The sequence below is a fragment of the Bubalus bubalis genome, chromosome 21 (genome assembly GCF_019923935.1).
Source record: "Bubalus bubalis isolate 160015118507 breed Murrah chromosome 21, NDDB_SH_1, whole genome shotgun sequence".
Classification (NCBI taxonomy): Eukaryota; Metazoa; Chordata; class Mammalia; order Artiodactyla; family Bovidae; genus Bubalus; species Bubalus bubalis.
The window spans coordinates 21,607,810-21,625,174 of NC_059177.1; the positions used below are offsets into that span (position 1 = coordinate 21,607,810).

A 17,365-nucleotide genomic window follows, 5' to 3' on the forward strand; every position below is an offset into this window, starting at 1 on the left:
CATTTGCTTTTGCAACACTGTTTCACAGTCTCTAGGAGAATGGGAATTGCCTCACAGCAATGGTCACTTTTAATTACAAGAGAAGCAAGTTCATCCTGATTAACCAAAGCAGTTGGCTCCGAGTAGAATGGCTCTTGGTAAGGCGCACATTTTGGCCTCTAACAACTCACGTGCTTGGGATCTAGCAAGTTCTTATTCCCCAATGACACAAAAACCATCCACAGGTATTCTAAAGGTGGTATTCTTACTTAATGACACTTTAGAGATAACCAAAGGCTAGCAAAGAAGCTAAATTAAATAGCAGGTTACCAACAATTCCTAAGAAAACATATCTCACTAAAAATTCCAGAATTCAAGTTTTAGAGTCAGACAGATCTGGGTTGAAATCATGGTTTTGCAATTAGCAGTGGTGACCATGGTTGAGGATGGTAATTTAGTCCCCTGAGCCTCAATTTGTTCACCTGAAAAATGGGGATAATACCACGAGTACTAAGTTAATATGAACTCCTCTGCATGAGTAACAGAATAGCAGTTTCTAATAAATGTTCCAGTGATATCATACTGACCATGAATCACTCTCCTCTTGGAGAATGTACCTTAATTAAGGTTATCTGTCTACAATTCAACCAGCCTGGGCCACGCATCAACCCCAGGACACCCTCCATCTATAGGCATGACAAGGATGGTTACTGCTGCTCTTCTGGCCACTGGAGACCAAGTCCTGTTTTCATCCTGCAGGCTGTGTACACGGACCCGCAGTAAGACTCCCACGGCCAATGACCCAGACCTCGGTTACAGAAAGAAGAGTGACTTTTCCAAGAATAATGAAAACATCTCCCAGGTCCGGGGATTCACATGTTTGAAACTCCTAAGTACACTGACAATCAGCCTGCAGGGCTGCTGCACAACTCCAGGGGGCACCAGTGATCAGCACATGCTGGGGCTGGTGGGATGTGGTAGCCACAGTATCAAGGCTCAAGGACGTCTCATTCCTGCTGGCCACGTAACCCCTTCTGATGAACTGTAGGCACACATGTGGGGTTATAATGGAGACTCCCAGACATGTTTTATTAAGTGTTGGACTTTCCTAATGATCCAGTGGTGAAGAACCTGCCTGCCGATGCAAGGGATATGGGTTCCATCCCAGGTCTGCAAAGATCCCTCGTGTCACAGAGTCACTAAGCCTGTGCACTACAACTACGGAGCCTGTGCCCTAGAGCCCAGGAGCCGTGCCCACTGAGCCCACGCACGCACCTACTGAAGCCCCCTCACGCACCTACTGAAGCCCCCTCACCATGAAAAGCCCAAGCACGGCAACTAAAGAAAGCCCACGTGTAACAACAAAGACCCAGTGTGGCCAAAAGTAAAAAAAAATACATAATTTTCTTAAAAAGTGTTAACATGCTACCACTCATTTGAAAGCTGCTTGTCTTTCTAAGGTTGGAGGTAAGGAATCAACAAGATTAAAGAGGGGGAAAAAAGAAGGCATTTTCAGGAAAAAAAAATCAATAGCCATAGAACCATCTGATACAGAAAAACATTCTCAGCTACTTCATTATCCATGCAATTCCTGTAAAAACCATTCTCCACGAAGAGAAAAGCATCTGTTATTAATGCTTCACGGAGGGCTGGCTCATCCGCAGCCGCTCACTCCAGAATCAGCACCAAGTCCGTCTGCCGAGGATCTCCTGGGAGTTACCTGCATCTCTGTTCGTATTTCTTACCTGCAGAGTTGTACTCTGGTCTGAGAAGGGAGAACTGAAGAACGTGGTGACGATGCTCATGACGATTTCGGTGACGTACTTCTCCAGAATCGAGTCTGCATGTTTCCTGTCGCTCGTGTTGTTACAGGCCTGGAGGACAAGTCAACGCTTTAGACCTTGTACCAAAACCCGCAAGTTCCTTGTAAAATTAAGAAATCGATGACTATTTCTGCTAATTACCCCTAACAAAGGAAAGGCAAAAGCCTGCGAGTGAGTATTCCTCCTCCTAAGAGAGAACAATTAGGGACTTCCCTGGTGGCCCAGGGGTTAAGACTCCATGGTTCCAATGCAGGGGGCATGGGTTTGATCCCTGTAAGATTCTGCATGCCATGTGTGGTGCAACCAAAAAATAAAAATAAATGAATAAATAAAAGAGAACAATGATAAAAAAAAGAAAAGAATCATGATAAAAGAGAAACAGATGAGCTTGGATATCATGGTGAAGAATTATAAAACATTAAAGTTGGCATGGGACCTACAAGGCCATTACTTCCTAATTCCTACCAACTTGTGGCCAGTCTAAAGCCCCCAAAGGCACTAATAGCTTAATACCTACCGTTGCCTCTAGGTACCCTAAAAGTAAACTGTTTAAGTCATTCTTCTCTAGGTCATACGTAACTAATACAGATCATCAAGATATTTAATCAAGTATTACCACTGAGTCCACTGGGCATGATATTCTCCAAACCTACAACACTCCTTTCCATTCAGTGAAAACTCTACTGAGCCACAGGACTGCTGAAAAGAGTGGGCTGTGACTCAGAATAACTGTCTGTGTAAGTCTGGGGGTGAAGGGAGACTTCAGGTTTCACCCGGACTTTAGATAATTTTGCTGCTTAGAATACAATTACACATTTAGAAGAACAGGTTTAAGAAATTCATTTTTTTTTTTTTTGGACCACAACACGCACCTTGTGGGATTTCAGTTCCCCAACCAAGAACTGAACCTGGGCCCTTGGCAGTGACAGTGAGAGCTCTAACCACTGGTCTACTGAGGAATTCTCCCCAAATATTTAACATCCATTTTATTACCAAACTCATTAGCCCTCTAATTTGAGATATAAAATCAGATATATATATATATTTTTTTTTTTTTGTGATATATAATTTTGAAAATTATGAAGGGTAAAACCATCAAATTTTATTAACTGTCATGTTCTGAGTCCAGTGATGAGCAGTGAGTAGACACATCCAAAAGTGAAGTCAGCAATGAATTTTAAAGCATTTTTGAATAACTTATGGCAAGGATGAGCGAAGTGAAGGGCTGGTGGCTGTTTTTATAAATGAAGTTTTACTGGAACCCAGCCATGCCCATCTGTTTACATACCACTGTGGTCACTCTCACGCTACCAGAGCAGAGCTGAGTAGCTGTGACAGAGACCACACGGCCCACAAAGCCAAACATGTTTACTATCTGGGGCTTCACAGAAAACTTTGTTGAGTCCTGATTTAAAGAAGCAAAGCAGGATTTTCATTTCAAGCCAAACCCCTAGATTTATGGGATTAAAAGACGAGGAAGAGCTTGAGATTAAAATATATACATATTTAAATTATATATATATATATATATATATATCAACCTTGAATACTCATTGGAAGGACTGATGCTGAAGCTGAAGCTCCAGTATTTTGGTCACCTGATGCGATCTGCCAACTCACTGGAAAAGTCCCTGATGCTGGGAAAGATCAAGGGCAGAAGGAGAAGAGGGTGTCAGAGGATGAGATGCCTGGATGGCATCACTGATGCAATGGACATGAACCTGGGCAAACTTCGGGAGATGGTGAGGGACAGGGAGGCCTGGCGTGCTGCAGTCCATGGGGTCGCAAACAGTCGGACATGACTGGGCTGCTGAACAACAATATATATCTTGTGATGCCAACACTAGGGTATTATTAAACACAGTCCTTGATTAGAAGGAAATTAAGTTCTTGTAGGTTCCTTGTTTTATACTGGTAATTGTACAGTCAGGAGAAAATGCCACATTCTATGTTTATACAATGCACTTTTTTTTTTCCTTTTTAGCATCACAATGTTTCTGAAATTGGGATTCATTTCACAATTATTCTGTCAAGGACTGAGTTACTTTCCCCCAACCTGACCACCACACAACTCCTATTAAATCCATGATGTGCCTTGTGAGAATGTAGTCCCATGGCTTTCAAACATATATTAAGTTCACTGCAAAACCAAATCAAGACTACTGAAGCCATCCCGAGGGCTGGGTCAGGAAAGCAATAGGTGAGAAAGTGATGTGATTTGAAGGATCCTTGACACCAGATCTTAGGAGATAAATGCTCACACTCAGGAGGGTGTCCTTCGAGGAGAGACTCATTGTCAAAAAAGACAAAACTTTATATATCTGATTTTAATATGTCCCAGATTATCATTCCCAAATCAACCCATAAAGGATGAAATGAAAACCAGAAATAACCTACCCTCCCTGAAGCCTGATGAATAAAATCTATTCTCAAGCTAGGAGTAAAAGATCAAAAGAAATAAGACGCGGTAAGAGAGCCAGGTACCTCCTTGCGCCACCAACTAGCAAGTTGTAATGACGTGACTGTCATCCCTACGTCTGCACAGGGAGACCCAGACCCACACATACCCCTTCCCCTGTCTCCTTAGTTCCAGAAAGTCTTACCCTGCAGATGTCGACGAGGAAATTCTCAAACAATTTCCACATGTGATTGCTGGTATAAATCTCCTTCATTTCCACTTCCGTATCCACATAGCAGTGATTCAGGAAGTTAATGTAGGCAATTTTAACCTGAAAAAGAGAAACAGATTTTTCTGTAAAAATCAACTTATTCGTAGTACATGTGGGACTGACTAGTTCCCTCAAATTAACAATGACAAGGACAGACCAAGATGGCCATTCCATTTTCTCTTGGCCACTGAATTTCTATGGCTTTTTGATGGTCAAAATTCACCAAGATGAAATCTGAAAACAAAGCTTTTGGAAGAGAAAATGTTCATGACTTCCAGGTAAAGAATGGAACAAAACACTGGGACCACAGAAGATGGATAGGTTTGACTACATTAAAGTTAAGAATTTCTACTCATGAAATGGCTCTGTTACAAGAGTTAAATGACACAATTTGAGAGAAGCTGTTTGCAATGCATATCTCCACAAGGAATCCTTACAGATCTCTGCAAGATGGAAAAAAGGGGCAAAAAATGTGATCTGATATTTACTTAAAGGAATAGTAAATATCAAAAACAATATATGGAAAGGGGCTGAATCTCATTTAGTAATCAAGAAGACAGCCTCCAGACTGAAAAATAATAAATAATAAAGGGCATAACAACAATAAGAGCTGGCAGGATTTGGAGGATTTGGAGTGATAAGAGCTCTCTGGTGTGGGGCCGCTGAGGTCAAACTGCTGGAAGGCACTTCACACTGTCGAGTCAAAAGAAAGAAATGCACCTTGCATGACACAGCACTTCTAAGTGTTCACCCTGCAAAAATGCAATAACTTTTCCAAAAAGTAGTCTAAAAACAGTATATATTTAATACATACTACATAATCTATGCTGTGCTGTGCTCAGTCGTGTCTGACTTGTTGCAACCCCATAGACTGTAGCCATCAGGCTCCTCTGTCCATGGGATTCTCCAGGCAAGAATACTGGAGTGGGTTGCCATGCCATTCTCCAGGGGATCTTCCCAAACCCAGAGATCGGACCCAGGTCTCCTGCATTGCAGGTGGATTTTTTACCATCTGAGCTACCAGGGAAGCCCAAGAACACTGGAGTGGGGAGCCTCTCCCTTCTCCAGGGGATCTTCCCAACCCAGGAATCGAACCGCGGTCTCCTGCATTGCAGGCGGGTTCTTTACCAGCTGAGCTACCAAGGAAGCTGAAAATACGCGCACGCTATCTCTCTATACACACACACACACACACACACACACAAATGCATATGTATATATACTAATAATATAAACTAATACTATATATTTTAAAACATGAACAAAAAATATATATTGCATGATCCATTTTTTTTGTTACTAGTTAATGTGTATGAATAGGGAAAACAAAAGCTGAAAGGATTTACTAAAAACCTAACAGGTATTTATTATGGGTGGTAAAATTGTAGATTACTTTCCATTTCTTACTGGTTACCTGCTGTTCCTGAATATTTTAAAGCTGTCATTCATGATTTTTGCATCGCAAGTTTTTGTTTTAAAGAATAAACCTATTAAGTTTTACACTGGTGTGAACTGTCTCCCTAGCCACCGTTCATCTAGTTTCTGAGAAGTCCGTTCAGCTCAACGCTCCTGTTTCAACAGGTGAAATGACTGCAGCAGTTTCCTGTTCTTTCTCAAGGAGACAAAAAGAAAGATTTACTTCCCCTGTCATCCCTCTCACACAAAATCAAGGCTCAAGAGGATGCTGTTTTGGCTACTGGAAGTCTCACAGCTAAGTGAGCCGTGGGTGTCAAAGCTGTGAGGTCCCACCCGGGTCAGCTCCCATCCAGCTGCACCCCCTCCACATACACACCATGTGGAGAGTCACGAGCAGAGCCCACCCACCCTGAGGACACAGTCGCTCACCTCGGGGATGCAGTCCTCGTGGGTCACCACGCGGACAATGTCATCCAGCGGGAGCAGGGAGTTGCATTTGATCTCCGTGTAGACGTTCTTGCCCTCCGTGCACACGGCCAAGAGCTCCACCAGATGGATGTGGTACATGAGGGGGCTGTTCTCGTCCATCCGGTCTCGCTCGGACCTCATCATCTGAATCAGGGTCTGGAAAGAGGCTCTGTCGTTGTAGAACACGAGGACATCCTCTCCTGAATTAACCAGCTGTGATCAGTGAGAGAGCAAGACTTGTTTATAGCACAAGCTTGCTGGGATGGGGGAAGCATTAAAAAAGATATCTATTCACACAGAAAGAGAGGTTCTGTCAGCATTTACCTTCCAAATCCAGCTGCATTTATATTACTGAACTCATCTACACTTCATTCATTTTTATTACTAAACAACTAAAAAATTCAGCAGCAGCATTTTCATTCAGATATAAAAATATCACAGCAGTCCTAAACATTATTAGAGGAAGAGAAAGTCTACATACCAGCATTCATGTATCAAGCAAAATGTAGATTTCAAGCCTGCCCTTGTATTTCCCCTAATAATTGGGCTATGATTTTTTTTTCTTTTTAAAAATGTTCCCATCTCCTTTCACGCTTTGTATTGTTGTTACAGCTCTTTCATACACTGCCTTATTTCTTCACAATCACAAATAATCCAATTCTAAGTAAGATACACCTTCCTTTCAGCACTCAAAGAGTCAAGGCATTCCTATTCATAACTTGTCTGCTGGGGACTGGGGGTTCTCATTAATCTACTTAAGAATTAAGTGTTGAAACTGTTCAGCACTGCATGAAATATGAAAGATCCAAAAAGGGCTGACACAGAAGTCAAAATAAATACGGTCAATATTATTCACTTAATAACAGCTAACCTTTATGAACTCTGAGAATGTTCCCACAATAGCTTACAATACCAAGTGGAGCAGCCATTCCAATAAATGGTAGCTATCACTGTCTTCTTTATCTCATTTAACTAGCCTGTGAGTTTCTCAATCCTGAATCACACAGCCTGGGACATGAACCAGAAGACGTGTATCCCAGGTCAAGCCAACACTTTTAACGACACTATACCATCTTTCACTGAACTCATATATGTAGATAAGACCACAACTTCAGGTGTTAGCTGGATTTACTTGAGATTCCACTTATTTTTTAAAGATGGAAAGATGACAGCAAGCACCTACAGAAGCTGAAGTCCCGAGGGTGACAGAGGACCCTCCTGGGACAGATGGCATCCATGGGCACTGACGTCTGACAGAGACCCAAGGGGGACTTTGCCCCGATTCTACTGACCAGCTTCTCGTAAAGCATCAAACAATATTCCCAGCTAGTTAATTAGGTGGATAATTTTTTTAAGTTATAGAATTCACAAGAAGAACTTCTTTGGCTCAAAGGATTCTATCCACATTTAACCTCAATTCACTGTATTTTGGTTCAATTTTCCTGGGCTGTTTTACTCTCTCAGAAGAATCCTAGCCAACAATCCTTAAAATAGATTTATTGCTATGAAAAAGTAGATTGGATTCTTGGCTGTTTCTACAGTTTAAGCTCACACACACTTGTGCGTGCACACACATACATTATTTTTTTTTTAATGGCCCCTGGACATGGTGCCAGGTTATACAAATAAAATTAAATAATTTGTAAGTCCCTGAGAACATTGGATGAAGATATTTAGAAATACATAGCTGTCACCTCGGCCATGACCATGTCTTGGCACTTCTTGATGAATTTCCCTTCAGCCTTGACAATCGTCTGCAGGAACTTGATGTACTGGACATTTCGACCGTGAGTCTCGATGCAGTGAACAAAGTGCTGGACGACCCGCTCGTTGATCTCGCTGCACAGTTGGAAGTTGTTCATGAAGATGTGCTGCATAGTGACGGCTTCCAGGATCTGACGCGAGAGCAAGGGCACAGCGACAGGGTCAAAGGAAGGGCGAGGCGAGAAAGAGTCTACCCCAACACAGACAGGGCCCTTCAGCCCCGCGAGAGCATCTTTCTCCATCCTCGCTTCTGTAGGGTGTTCCTGTTAACTCAGCTTTTTCAATCATGTGTAATAAAACCACAGGACAGTAAACACATCATTAGTTTTCTGCTGAATGAATTTCAGAGGGAAGCTCAGCACCCAGATCAAGAAACAAAATAGACCCCTTTATGGCCCGCTCTCTCCAAGTTTAACAATTATTTTGGCTTCCACAACCACAGATTAGTTTTGCCCAGTCTTGAACCTCAAGCATCCTCTTCTACCTGCCTTTTGTTCACATTGCAATCGTGTCATCCATGTTGTTGTATGTGTTACTAGCTTGTTGATTATCACTACTACACACATTCCATTGCATGAATATACCACATGCATTTATCTGTTCTACTGTTGATGGTAATTCGGGGGAGTGACTTAGCAATTAAATCACCACCACCACCACCACCGGTCTTAAGAGTAAGTAGTGACACAATTCTTATGACATATGTGATGAACAGTGTCACTCTGAACATTCTTCTAAATGTCTTCTGATAAATGAAATGTATGCGTTTCTGTTGGCTTTATACCCAGGAATAGTGTTGGGTTGCAGAGTTCAAATACATTTGGCTTTAGAATATACTCCCAAATAGCTTTGAAACAAATTAACAATTTACATTCTACATTACAGCTACTCCATAGTATTGCCAATACCGAGTAGTGTCAGTTTTTTAATTTCATAATTTGTTGTAAGTATCTTCCTCAATTTTCATTTCTCTGATGATGAACCATGTTGAGGGCTTTGTGATGTCTGTTGGCCATTTGGATAATCTCTACGGCAGAGCGTCCCATTTTAAAGTTTTTAGCTCATTTGAAAGAGTGGGCTGTGATCTTCCTCATGGACCTTCTGGAGTTTGTTGCTTCTACTGGGAGTGAAGTTGCTCCTGGACTTGAACACTGAGTGTTTTCTCTCACTGTGGCTTGTCTTTGCTTACTCTTTACAGTGTCATTTGACTAATAGAAGTTCTTGATTGTTTTTTAAAGATTTTTTTTATCTTGGACCATTTTTAAAGTCTGTATCAAATTTGTTACAATATTGCTTCTGTTGTTCACGTATTGGTTTTTTGGCCAAGAGGCATGTGGATGGGGTCATAGCTTCCTGACCAGGGACCAAACCCACACCCCCTGCATTGGAAGGCGAAGGCTTAACCACTGGACCACCAGGGAAGTTCCGCATTGATTTTTTTTAAAAGTCTGATTTATTGATATTTTCCTGCATGACTAGTGCTCTTTGCATTCAGTGTGAGAAAAGTTCCTTTCCATAAGGTCATGAGGATTATTTTCATGTTTTCCTTCAGGAGCTTCATTTTCTACTTTTTATCCAGACTTACAGAGTTATTAGGTTTAATGACTGGTGTGAGGTAAGGGGCTTTAACCTTTTCATCTTTTGCCTTTTCATTAACATGACAAAGATGGAAGATGACTCTACAATGCAGCAGTTCTTTTTCTGGAAAGCTCCAGCAGTATGGATGAGTACTTAGGTGTGTTTGTGTGTGTGCATGTGAGTGTGTATTAATGTACAAGGCTGTCCTTTGCAGTACTGTTCATGAGCCAAAAATCAGACACTGCTGAACTGTCCATTAATAAGGAAATGGTTTCAAAAAAGTTACAGCCATTCTGTCCATGTGCACTCAGTTGCTTCAGTCGTGTCCAACTCTTTGTGACCCCATGGACTGTAGCCCACCAGGCTCCTCTGTCCATGGGATTCTCCAGGCAAGAATACCGGAGTGGATTACCATTTCCTCCTTTAGGGGATCTTCCCAACACAGGAATCAAACCCATATCTCCTGCACTGCAGGCAGATTCTTTTACTGCGGAGCCACCGGGGAAGTATTTAGCCATGAAAATCAATGAGAAAAATTTATATATCTCTGACTTACAAAGATAGCCAAGATGTGTAAGTGAAAAAGGCAAAATACAAAAACAATGTGTAAGTGTACCACCATTTTCCTATAAAAAAAAGCATAACATGTATGTAACATATTAAAAACATATGTAATTAAAATGTAACACAATTATGTTTTACACGGACGCATTAGGTTTTGTGTAAACATAGAAAACTTGATGCAGGACCTCAGGAGGATGTGGCTGGACAGTGAGAATTGGTACTTTGCTACAGCTGGAGTATGATGTAATGAGGAATGCTACTAAGAGAAAATACATTTATCTTGCATCTACCACCACTTCCTCCCTCCTTCTACCTTTTTTTCCCATAAAGTATTTACGTCCTCCTGAGAGCTGATCAAAATGTTCCCCATCAGAATGAAGGTTGCATCATAACAAGTCCCAGTGGCCACAACAGCAAAAGAACAAGCTGTTCTCTTCTCTTCCTGCTTCCACCCCCCGCGGTCCTCCTCCCAGCACAGAGTCCCAGACAGGCCTCCAGTCTTACCCCTGGGTTTAGAAACAGGTTTATGTGTTTGTGGAGCAGAGCCTGATTCTGCTGGTTGCCGGCGCAGAAATTCTGAAGAAACTCATGAGCCAGCCTCATTATCTCCTGCATCTTGGTATCTTCAGCCTGTGAGGGAGAAGACAGACGAAAAACAGGTTGAAGACCCGGCTAGGTCTTTGGCAAGAGAAGGTCAAATAGAGAAAGCAGTGATCTCTAGGCCAGGATTCCATGATGCCCCCATCCCCTCGACTCATGTGGGGCTCTGGGGGTGCTTCAAGGGGCTGGCTGTATAAAAACGTTGGGGGGTGCTGCGCCGCTGACTCCTGCAGAGAAGTCAGAAATTTGTCTATGCTTCATGGAGGAAAATGAATTCTCTCCCACTAGCCTTGGGCAGTCAAATGAAATGATTTTATCACGGAAAAAGGACATAGAGAATGAAAGCTAAGAGGGAGTCTCTGAGATCCCACTGTCTAGCAATTGCTGAAATTTCTAAACCCCCTACTTCTGAAAATACGGATGGACAGCAGAGCAGGGGCCAACTTCATCACTGGCTATAAGCACATCTCCCAGCTCTCAGGCACACATTTTCAAGTTGCCTTAACCTATGGATACCCTAAAGGCTGGCAGCAGTTAACACAGCAAAGTGGAACTCTAGATTCTAAGTTGGAGCAAATGTACCTGTCTTGACTCCTTTCCCTGTCACCTGACACATGATTTAACCTAAGACTTAGCTTTCCTACTTACACAGTCAGGAAAATGTGTGTCTCAGGCATTTCACATGGCTGATTACGAGATTCTCATGTCATGTATCAAAAACACATACTCAGTAAGCAACCAGGATACACTTTACAGCATGGGCAAGTATAGCTATCATCTTGCAATAACTTTTAATGCAATATAATCTGTAAAGATACCAAATCCTTTTGCTGTACCCCTGAAACTAATATTGTAAATCAACTACACTTCAAAAAAATACACTCAATGTTTGTAAAGAGTTAGATGCCTATGTTAATCCTAAAGGAAATCAACCCTGAATACTCATTGGAAGGACTGATACTGAAACTGAAGCTCCAATACTTTGGCCACTTGATGAGAAGAACTGACTCGTTGGAAAAGATCCTGATGCTGGGAAAGACTGAAGGCACGAGGAGACAGAGAACCAGATGATTGGATGGCATCACTGACTCAATAGACATGAGTTTGAGCAAACTCTGGGAAATGGTGATGGACAGGGAAGCCTGGTGTGCTGCAGTTCATGGAGTAGCAAAGAGTCAGACAGGACTGAGCAACTGAATGAGAGCAACAACAAAGAGGCCTATGACAGGACAATTTTATAGAACCTCCTGGGACTTCCCTGGGGGTCCAATAGCTAAAACTCCAAGCTCCCAATGCAGGGGGCCCAGGTGCAACACTGGTCAGGGAACTAGATCCCACATGCAGCAACTAAAGAACCCGCATGCTGCCATGAAGACTGAAGATCCCACATGCTGTACTTAAGACCCAGTGCAACCAAATAGACAGACATTTAAAAACAAAGAAACCTCCTGCTACTTTCAGTTCAGTCGCTCAGTCGTGTCCGACTCTTTGTGACCCCACGGCCTGCAGCACGCTAGGCCTCCCTGTCCATCCTCCTGGAGTTTACCCAAACTCTTGTCCACTGAGTCAGTGATGCCATCCAACCATCTCATCCTCTGTCGTCCCCTTCTCCTCCCACCCTCAATCTTTCCCAGCATCAAGGTCTTTTCAAATGAGTCAGTTCTTCGCATCAGGTGGCCAAAGTATTGGAGTTTCAGCTTCAGCATCAGTCCTTCCAATGAACACCCAGGACTGGTCTCCTTTAGGATGGACTGGTTGGATCTCCTTGCAGTCCAAGGGACTCTCAAGAGTCTGCTCCAACACCACAGTTCAAAAGCATCAATTCTTTGGTGCTCAGCTTTCTTCACAGTCCAACTCTCACATCCATACATGACTACTGGAAAAACCATAACCTTGACTAGATGGACTTTGTTGGCAAAGTAATGTCTCTGCTTTTTAATATGCTGTCTAGGTTGGTCATAACTTTCCTTCCAAGGAGTAAGTGTACTACTTGCTACTTTACCCAGTTCTAAACAAGCCACCACTTACAAGAGTAAAAACAAAACGAGAAGGCTCCCCAAATGGAAATCACCCCTCATATTCATAGAGCCCACTTCATCTTCCTCAGTCACCTCACATACATCCCCTCATTTTAGAGGCAGAGTGCCGCAGTTGGGAATGCAGGCCTGACACCAGGCTGCATAGCCCTTAGGCCAGACGAACAACTTCTGAGCTGTGTGACCTCGGGCAAGGGACTTAACCTTTCGGTTTCCTCATCTGTAACAAGGAGCTGATAAAGGAAACGCTTCCTATTGTGGTTATGAAGATTAAATGAGAAAATTCATGTCAAGGGCTTAGACCATAACGACTCATGAAATGTTAGCTACTGTTACTGGTCTAGACTAAGGGTCAGCAAACTTTTTTCTTAGAGGTCCAGATATATATTTCAGGGCTTTATGGGTCAAAAAACAAAACAGAAGACATTATGCACACACTTATATAACCCCTAAAAATTTAACTATTCAAAAACGTACATATGTGTACCTATGGATGATTCATTTTGATGTTTGGCAGAAAACAACGCAATACTGTAAAGCAGTTATCCTTCAATTAAAAATAAATAAAGCTAAAATTGAAAACAAAATGTAGCAACCATTCTTGTCTCCAGCGCTATATAAAAACAGGCAGTAGGCTGGAGGCGATCCATGTCTGCAGTCTGCCCACTCTGATCTAGACCACAGCCTTGAGAGAAAATAGAACACTTCTGCCAGGAACACTGATGGAAGGAACCCAGACTCCCAGGGTGACAGATGAACAAAGCAGGTTTAAAGAGGACGCTGACAGCAAGTCTCAGAACAACTAAGGACTTATTACATTTGTCTCTCATTTACAGAGAGAGGGGCAAAGTTTCTAAGCTCTAAGAAATCAGAGGGTCTTGGACAGAGACACACCACAGCAACCCTGAACCACCGTGCATTCTTCCCTTTCTTCACCTGCTAAAGGAATCTGCTGGCAGACAAGCTAACTAAAAGCTTCTGCCCTTCAAAGCAGATTTTTACAGGGCAAGGAGCTCACAAAGACATAACACGAACTTACCTGTTAGTAAGAGTCCCTCCGCTGTCCTTACACAATGGGATGGCTGTATCCATCCAAAAACCAGACAAGGTATACACACACATACACACAATGTTCTGCCTTTGAGTCACCAATTCCAGCTGAATCTGGTTCCTATAGAACCCTCCAACACTGCTCTGAGAATGAATGTCTCATTAAGGAAACAGGTTACTATGAGGCAAACCCAAGACCAGCAACCTTTCTCCTGACATTCTTCACACCGATGGAGACGAATCCACTTGCTGGTTCGAGTCCAAACATCGGCCAAATTTGGATGACAGCCACATCCATCTGTATTAATTCCAGGTTACTGAAGGCCCTGATCTATTGAAGGGATTAAACTTGTACTTTTATTTGTGGCTGGTGAAAAGCCTGACCCATCGGATTCATACAGGCCCCGTGACTAAGGAGACGGCCTCGGGAGGGAACTTCCTAAGGTGCAGGGTAGCAGGTAAAAGTGAGGAGCAGGTGGGGCAGAAGGCGAGCCATCCAAGGCCCAGGCTCCCACAGATGAGCTGAGCAGGCTCTGCTACGTGCAGCTGGGCCTTCCAGACAAGTTTCTAAACCTCTCTGGCTTCAGTCCTCTCATCTAGAATGGGGCACCTATCTCCTCTGGGTGTCCTGAGGATTAAATGAGAGAATAATGTAAAAGCCTCAGCACAGGGCCTGGTACCTGGCAAGCAGTGGGCAGGGAACCTCCTTCAGATGACTTCACTAGGGAGCCTCTGGGAGTCACTGGGGAATTCAATAGCCCAGCACCTAAGTCTCAACTCTAAACCTCCCTAGCCTCGGTCCCCTCATCCATCAAGTCGAAACGCCATGAGCGCCACACTGGGTTTTAGAAGCTTGAATGAATGCTTTCATTTTGTTCTACTGGACACTGTTATTCTTTGTATTTATTTATTATTATTTTTTAGCCATACTACACTGCATGTAGGATCTTAATTTCCCAGCTAGAGACTGAACCGATGCTCTCTAGAGTGAAAGAACAGAGTCCTCCTAACCACTGGGCCACCAAGGAAGCCCCGAATGAATGCTTTTAGAAGTGCTCTGTCAGGTCTATGCTATCCTGCTTCCCTCCATCCCATCACTAGCAATGCCAAATGCTAACACGAAAAATGAGAGATGTAGCTTAATTTCTATCAACAGAAAAGACGACTTAGACTGAGCAGAATCCAACAGATGGAACCTAACCAGCTGTCAGCACACAGCGAGGACTTCGAGTTGACAAGTCCTATGTCCTCACATGCATTTATAGCTTGCATGGCTGAGGAACAAGGCAGACGAAACTGTACTGCACATACTTATTAAGCTTTGGTGATCCAGTATCTCTGATGTGGGAAGACAGCTTTCTCTGGCTCTCCTGAACTCACCAGTTCATCCCCCTGCTCTGAAAGTATAAAACTGCAGTCCCTGTGACTGGGGGCGGGGGGGGGGGGGGGGGGGGTTCATAATTGATCATTACACTAATCTGATTTCATAATCATACATGTGATCTGGGGGAGTTATTGATGGCCATGTCACAAGCTCTTCTAAAACACACTGGATTCAAAACAATAAACAGCTTTTACAACTCTTTAAAAAAAGGAAAACAAGTGTACGGTACAAGTCCACGTGCAGAGACAGCTCTGTCCACCGGACCTTTGTACTCAGACCAAGCTGCCTGGCAGGGAAGTAAGGAGAGAACAGACTCCTCCTTCTTTATAGAGTTCTAAAAGTGGAGGGAGGTTATGGGGGGCTTCACTGTATTTCTACCATGCTCTGTTTGTTTCACATCAATTACCTAAGATTGCTTCACAGTGACAGTCATCACACATCAGCTTCATTTCTTCACCAACCGTCCCCAAGTGTGAAGGTTTTGGGGAAACCCAGGAACCCGCCCCCTTGGAGCAGCAGCCGTGGGGTCTGGCTGCAGGGAGGGGGCGATGCCCACCTTCTCGTAGGGGATCTGCAGCAGCTCCAGCACCACGGCGTGGGCGCCCATGTTCCGGAGCAAGCGCTGTTGCTGCTTCCTGCTCTTCCGCACGGATGCGCTCTCTTGAACACAGAGTTTGCTGAGTCGGATCAAAATCTGGAAGGAAGAAAGGTCAAAGTTTCTCGTCAACTCACATCTCTGTTCTGAGGATCTAACCTAGAGCCTGGCCACTACAGTTCCTAATAGCTCATTGTGTACATGGAATTTGCTAAGAGAATAGATCTTAAGCATTCTTATCTCCCCCTACCATCCTCCAAAAGTTACTTCTGTGAGTGATGGATGTGTTAATTAACTTGATTGTGGTCATGATTTCACTATGTATATATCAAATTATCACATTGTCAAGTATTTTATAATTTTGTCACTTATACCTCAAAGTTTGAAAAAAAAAAAAGTTGTAAGAAACAAAAATCAATCTCAGAAAAGTAGGAAGCATAGTTGGAAGAAAGATTGCCAGGGGGTGGTGTGGCAGGAAGGTAAAAGGGATCACAGCCCATTAAGAACATAGTAAGAGGGAAAGTTCTCTAACTTGTAGGATCCTTACTGGTTGTATTGAACCAAATCCACATATGGCTAAGAACAAATCTTCTAGATTAATGACTGGATTATGGCTCCATCAGCAAGTGGGATGGTTTCAGGTATCCTAAAATGATATGGGGGCTTCCCTGTTGGTTCAGTGGTAAAGAATCTGCCTGTCAATGCAGGAGACGCAGGTTCAGTCCCTGGTCTGGGAAGATCCCCTGGAGAAGGAAATGGCAACCCACCTCAGTGTTCTTGCCTGGCAAATTCCATGGACAGAGGAGCCTGGTGGGCTACCGTCCATGGGATTGCAAAAGAGCTGGACATGACTTAGCCACTAAACAACAACAACAACAAAGGTATGACTCAGCTTCACTGCCAAAAACTTGGGAAGAACTTGCTCTGGGGTAAAAAACAAACAAACAAATAAAAAACACCAAGCTTCCAACCTCTCAACTTTGAATCATCCTCTGCAAAGATTTCTAAAGAACTACAGTTCTCATTGGTGATACTGTATGTCAGCAATCAAGATAAATCATTGATAATTTTACCACTTCACTCTTCCTTCAATTGTAAACCTTCAGAAGTATAGGTAGGTGCTGGCGGCCTCCATACAAGGTGAGGAAACACACATGATGTGAACTGAGGCCTCACACTAAGACCTATGCACTTGACCTCAGAGGTCCCTTTCTCTCTGTTAAACTTCCCACCACGGGAAAGGCTGGGGGGAGGGCACATACCTCTTTGACCACCCTGTAGTTGTAGCTGCTGGTGCTCTCATGCTGCTGTGACTTGTTATTCCCCTCCTAGGAACCAAAACGAACGTGACTGGGGTGTGCACAACTCTTGGGTTCCTGTCCATTTGTTAGGGTTAGCTCACAATCTCGGAAGGAATAGGAATTTTGCAGTGTTTTCCG

The 17,365-nt window shown here is 43.2% G+C and overlaps 1 protein-coding gene across 10 annotated transcripts in view; it reads right to left on the reverse strand.

Annotated features, from left to right (window-relative positions):
• ITPR1 (inositol 1,4,5-trisphosphate receptor type 1) overlaps window positions 1–17,365 on the reverse strand; it is a 354,027-nt gene that overhangs the window by 147,301 nt on the left and 189,361 nt on the right. For 9 of the 10 annotated variants that reach the window (XM_044934302.1, XM_044934310.1, XM_044934306.1 and 6 more), the window contains 7 exons: window positions 17,189–17,254; window positions 15,888–16,025; window positions 10,766–10,891; window positions 8,050–8,250; window positions 6,317–6,568; window positions 4,406–4,531; window positions 1,725–1,853 (listed from right to left, as the gene is read on the reverse strand). In XM_044934302.1, the coding sequence (XP_044790237.1) occupies window positions 1,725–1,853; window positions 4,406–4,531; window positions 6,317–6,568; window positions 8,050–8,250; window positions 10,766–10,891; window positions 15,888–16,025; window positions 17,189–17,254 (1,038 nt within the window). The remainder of the gene's footprint in view (window positions 1–1,724; window positions 1,854–4,405; window positions 4,532–6,316; window positions 6,569–8,049; window positions 8,251–10,765; window positions 10,892–15,887; window positions 16,026–17,188; window positions 17,255–17,365) is intronic. The other variant, XM_044934307.1, reaches the window with a different exon arrangement.